At 33.7% G+C, this 5,331-nt stretch overlaps 1 protein-coding gene across 1 annotated transcript; it reads right to left on the bottom strand.

Moving 5' to 3' along the window:
* Window positions 1-150: 150 nt before the first annotated feature.
* On the bottom strand, window positions 151-4,764 carry LOC105829333 (syntaxin-12). The gene is made up of 6 exons (XM_036290195.1): window positions 4,615-4,764; window positions 3,380-3,583; window positions 3,103-3,268; window positions 2,846-2,976; window positions 2,284-2,417; window positions 151-2,121 (listed from the first exon to the last, which is right to left on the bottom strand). The coding sequence occupies exons 2-6, from the start codon at window positions 3,580-3,582 to the stop codon at window positions 1,946-1,948; spliced, it is 810 nt and encodes a 269-aa protein (XP_036146088.1). The 5' UTR covers window position 3,583; window positions 4,615-4,764; the 3' UTR covers window positions 151-1,945.
* Between the last annotated feature and the right edge of the window lie 567 nt (window positions 4,765-5,331).

Here is a 5,331-nt window from a genome sequence, read left to right as displayed (position 1 = left end):
TATGTATGTATAACTCTTCATGCACATGTGCTTTTACATGATACAACGCCGCGACAATGGGGCACTTTTAATGCATTTTTATGTATTTCTTAATACAAATCAATATATTATATAATCATATGATATATACAGGGTATAAAAAAACTTTTATTTGCAAAGAACAAAACATAATTTAATGCCTAATATTAATTTAGCACATACAAATCAACAATGATAATAAAGCTATTATACTTGATATTAAGCGTAAATATTGATATCAATATCATAGCACTATTTATTTAAATGATGTTAATGATTAGTTGTATGTACAATATTCAGATTATAATCTTAATAATTATGTACTGGATTTTTAAGATCCGGAATGCCTAATAATTATATCAGAGTAATCGTAGGAAAATGGCTGTCTCAATCATTTTTTTGTGTCTGACAGTATATAAATTTTAAATATAGGCGGCATTTTTTAAACAATTATTAAAACACAGTGATTAAATAATCTACGGCGCAATAATATCCCATTCTTAAAGAAAATTCAAGACACAATTAATACTTTGTATATATTTGTTACAATACATTACCTATAAATCATTTTTTAAATGAAATTTAATATAAATTTTAAAAAATATATAATTCTGCTATTCATAAAAATTATTTCATATAAATGTGGCATATATGAAATAATATATAATTATTATTTTTAATAATTAGCACCTGCATGTTTTATGACAAATTTCCAATAAAATTGGAATTTTATATTTATTAGATAGAATAAACATACAAATTTGAATATATAAAATATACACGCGACTTAAATGATACTGCTATTCAGAAAAACGCATAATTTTAATCTTTAATTTGCATTAACTAAGTCAAGTAATACAATTTTATTATAAGAGTTGCCACAACAATACTTTCCTAATTGATTACATACCAATATGTGCCAATTACAGTACTAATTATAATGCTCTTGTAATTTTCGTCTACTTTAGTTTGACCTTGTTTTACACAAATTTATTAATTACGATTATAGTATTCATATGTTGAATAATGTTGATTTATTCTGTTCAATAATTCGGATCAGTATATGAAATACTTGATATAACGTGATTAAAATATATGTAATTTTGTATCAATTTGATTATAATTATATGTCTTACTAATATAATTTTTTCATGTGACAATAGACATTTTACTTGTGCAGTTTCACACTCATACGCAAAACTTATTTTCTTTTACCTATTTATAAATCTGTTTATACATTTTTGTGTTTAGAATATAATTCTTTTAATTGCAACGTTAAATATGTATGGATTTTGCTAAGAAAACGCGCCAATTAAATTGATATGTAATAATATATGTTTCAAATTATAAACTTATATCAACAAATTTCTGTTACTGACGCGAATATTTTTGTATCACCATTAAAGCTGGAAGCAGTAGATAAAAAAAAATTTATGTAATAGAAAAGAAATTTTTATATAATCAATCGAATTTTGTTTTTAAAATAAGAAATTTTATTCAAATATAAAAAATTATAATATTATTTGAATAACAATTATGTAACATAAGATAGGCATGTGAGAAAAATGATGAAGGCATTATTAGCCTTTATCAATGTTCTAATAATTTATTCAATAATAATTCAACTAGACTGTAAAAACAGAATAAAAAAAGCTTATAAAAATTCATATTTTACATGTGAAATTATTATATAAATACTGTTTTATAAAATTTAAAAATGGCTGACATCTCCAAAAATAGAGGAGACAATTCCATTCATAAGCAGATATAAAATAAGTCTCTATACTCTCTTTCGTTACATCTCCAATATACAAAAACGGGCAAAATGAGATGGTCCTTGACGAAACTACTTTTCAACGACATGTGAGATAGATTGAGACAACCCTTTTCGTTTATTAGTAAGACCCGCGCACAAAGGCTAGAGTCGCTAACTTAATTTAATGACTAGAATAACAGTTAATACAATGGCAACTATAATTGCAAGTAACAACAAGATATAAACTTTCCGACGAAATTTACTTTGGTAATTACTTCCCTTCTCCAATTCCTGCGCCCCTAACTCGACATTGCCGTGCACATTTTCTATATGGTTGTCAATTGTATCTATAAAAAATCATTACATTCCATTAAGTATGTACATTTTGTAACAAAGCAAATGCCAACAAAATAAAAAACTACATTTCTAACGTTTTCTTTTTTTATGTAATAAAAAAAATTGCAACTGTTACTTTAAAGATTGCTAGCAATAAAAAGAAAGATGCTTACCAATAGTATCACCTTGTTGATGCACCAGTGCCGCGAGTTCACGCATAATTTGATTAACATCCAAAATATCGCCCTCAATACGTTTTATCCTATCCTCTCTTTCTAAGAGTAGTCCGTGTTGAAACTCGAGTGTCCTGTGCATGCCATAATATAAACAGATCACACATACAAACACACACATGGTTTTTCTAATACCTTTGTTATTGTTACTTCTTTCACAAGAGATGCATTGAAATTGACTTACCATACACATTTTCATAACTTTTCTATATTAATATAACATGTCGCGTAATTAATTAATCTTTTCACTGAAATTTTAAGTCTTTCTTTTGTCGGACATGCTATAAAATCCACAAGTTATATCGCTATCTTATCCAGAAAATCTTACAATCTCCATTAGCTGATACAATCACGATAGCTTCTATGTTTACAGCATTGTCCAAAATGTATAACCAATGAAAACCATTGTTCCAACTAAGCAAATAGGTAAGATTTTCTGCATTACTTATAGCGTACGAACATTTTATTGTTTTACGTGGAATGCCAAATATTATTTGCAAACCTTTGTGTGGTCTTGTGCTCTTGTTCCTGCGCTAGAAGTAGATGATGTGTCTCTTCAGCATCCTCCGCGTCCATTGAATTTTCTATATTAGTCATAGCTAAAATATGTCTCTTCATCTTCTCAGCAATTGACTGTAAATAATACTTTGTTATTAATATGAAGCAAAATGGATGTTTTATAATTGTAACTTAATAATTTGTCTGTAATCAAAACTACTTAAATACTCATGTCAGAGGTACATTTTATAACTTGCATACCTTCTGCATACTGGAATATCTCTGTAATGCATCCTTAAAGTCTGTCGTGAGTTTTTCAATTTGTAATTTTTGCTGCTTCTCTCCACGCCTCATCAGCATTGTCAGCCTTGCTATGTCCTTGCTCGTCTGCGTGACCATCTGATTGGTATTTGACTGTGTTATATGTCTGAAAGATGTAAATATACCAATATAAAATTCAAGTTGGACATACAATTGTTCTCAAATATCAATCCTTCACATGTGAATTATTATGGATAATACTTTTGATGGTGCTTACACTTGGTCTCTTAAATCTTGAGTATCCTTGCTTGTTCCAATGCTTTTGTAAGTTTTTTCCAAAAACCTCCAACTTGAATTAATTTTATATATATTAGCGGTAATATTTTCACAGAGATTATAAAGTTCAGTAGGACTAAATCCTATTTCAGGTACATCCATCCGTTGATCCGTAGACCCATAGTTTTGAGGACGCTGAGCCATTCTATAAAAAACATTCCATTTAGTTTTGTATAAAATATTATATATACATACATAATCCAAGAATTTTATATATCTCTATACAAGTAATTAAAAAAAAATTTGTCAAACTTTGCATACATTAGCATGATAAATCACATTGTAGGATAAAAGCATTTAATCTCCTATTAATATTAAAACTGCAAATAATCTTTTACAAAATAAGAATAACAAAACAATAAGTAAAAAAACAAATACTAAAATTATATAAAAAATATAATACTTTTTAAAAATTACACATGTAATTATTTCAAATATTATTCGACACAATTTTGTTATAACATATCAATATTTATAATGTGACTTTGTATGTTACTACATGAATTTACTACATGAATATTTAAGCTATAGATTTACATCAGCTACATGAATATGAAACGTGATTATATACAAATTTCTTAATATTTACAACTGTTGCTCATCAAAAGTATAAAAGAAAAGTTTCGTGTCCTTCTTGTGTTTCAAATATTCTATATTATACAAATCTATCAACAGAACAAAGGCCTTGTCTACAATGAAGATTTAAGCTTTAAGCCGTAAGAAATTGACCAATCACAACCGAGTATTCTTATAAAAAAACTACCGTGACTAGTCAGTTTCTTAAAGCTTAAATCCTTTATTGTAGACTAGGGGAGAGATTTATGCAGCAATTAATTCGAACAAGTGGAAAAACGGAAGAAATTATCTTCGGGAGGTCGTCGCCCGTTTCTCGCGATACTCGAACGGTTACAAGTAACCGTTCGATACGAACGTCACGATCGGGGAAGCTAAATTTACGAGACACTCTCCGCGCAACACGAGGTACACATGCACAACGAGGGATTTAACGGGGAACGGAAATCGGGGGCTAGAAAATCTCTATGGGGGAAAAAAAATCACCTAGTCCAAGGGGTTAAATTAGCGAGCAAGGACAAAGAGGCACGGCTTCCGCGGGTCGCGGGTGTCGACGGGGATTGATGACACCTCAATGACACCGAGACGAGTCCGATTACTAACCTGAATCCGCGTATCACAAGTGTCCTTAAACGTATGTAAACGTAGATCGTCCCGTGGAATCACATTTAAAAAGCGCACGAAGGATATCCACCTGCGCCCCGAGACTCCCGAGAGAAACTGACAGTTGTCGAAAACGTGTCTGGTGCACCGGCCGTGTGACAACAGACCCTTTGTATTCCCGTCCGTGAGCGCAACGGAGAGGGGTCTGCTTCACCGCCGCGGGCTGATTCCGTTCTTCCGTCGCTCCGGGCTCCGGGTTTCGCGCGATTGAGTCGGAACGGCGCCCGGGGCGAGTCCCTCTCGCTTTTCTCGCAACCACCGTGGCTCGGGCGGAGTTTAATCCCCGGCGCTATCGGGTTCTCCATTCGGATTTCCCGTGGCAACTCGGGCGCACCGCCGGAGTCAAGTCGAGGCGGAGACAGCCGACTTCCGGCCGTCGGAACGGCTGGTTCGCAATCGCGAGAGGGAAACCTCGCGACTCGATCGGAGCTCGTCAGGACAATTCGTCGCGGTGGACGCGGGCGGGACTTCCCGGGGCGGCTCGCCCGCGCGGGCGGTGGGACGTGCGCCCCGACGACGACGACCCGCGTAGTCGCGTCTGGCGCACCGTCCATCGGTATCGTCACCGACGAGTTCAAGGGTCGCGCCCGCGGACGTGCCCAAATCGGCGAGTTTTCCCCGGGGTGGGCGCGCACGGCCCGGCGAGAGAATTACCGC

The sequence above is a fragment of the Monomorium pharaonis genome, chromosome 7 (genome assembly GCF_013373865.1).
Source record: "Monomorium pharaonis isolate MP-MQ-018 chromosome 7, ASM1337386v2, whole genome shotgun sequence".
Classification (NCBI taxonomy): Eukaryota; Metazoa; Arthropoda; class Insecta; order Hymenoptera; family Formicidae; genus Monomorium; species Monomorium pharaonis.
The sequence above is the reverse complement of the archived record's forward strand: the minus strand, read 5'-3'. Positions and strand labels throughout refer to the sequence as shown.

Excerpts from the sequence above, each read along its gene's own strand:
- LOC105829333 (XM_036290195.1), bottom strand. The coding sequence starts at position 3,582 with ATGGCTCAGCGTCCTCAAAACTATGGGTCTACGGATCAACGGATGGAT. Across the intron at positions 3,269-3,379 it reads CAAGATTTAAGAGACCAAGT|ACATATAACACAGTCAAATA; the intron begins GTAAGCACCATC and ends TACATCTTTCAG. Across the intron at positions 2,122-2,283 it reads TCAACAAGGTGATACTATTG|ATACAATTGACAACCATATA; the intron begins GTAAGCATCTTT and ends GATTTTTTATAG.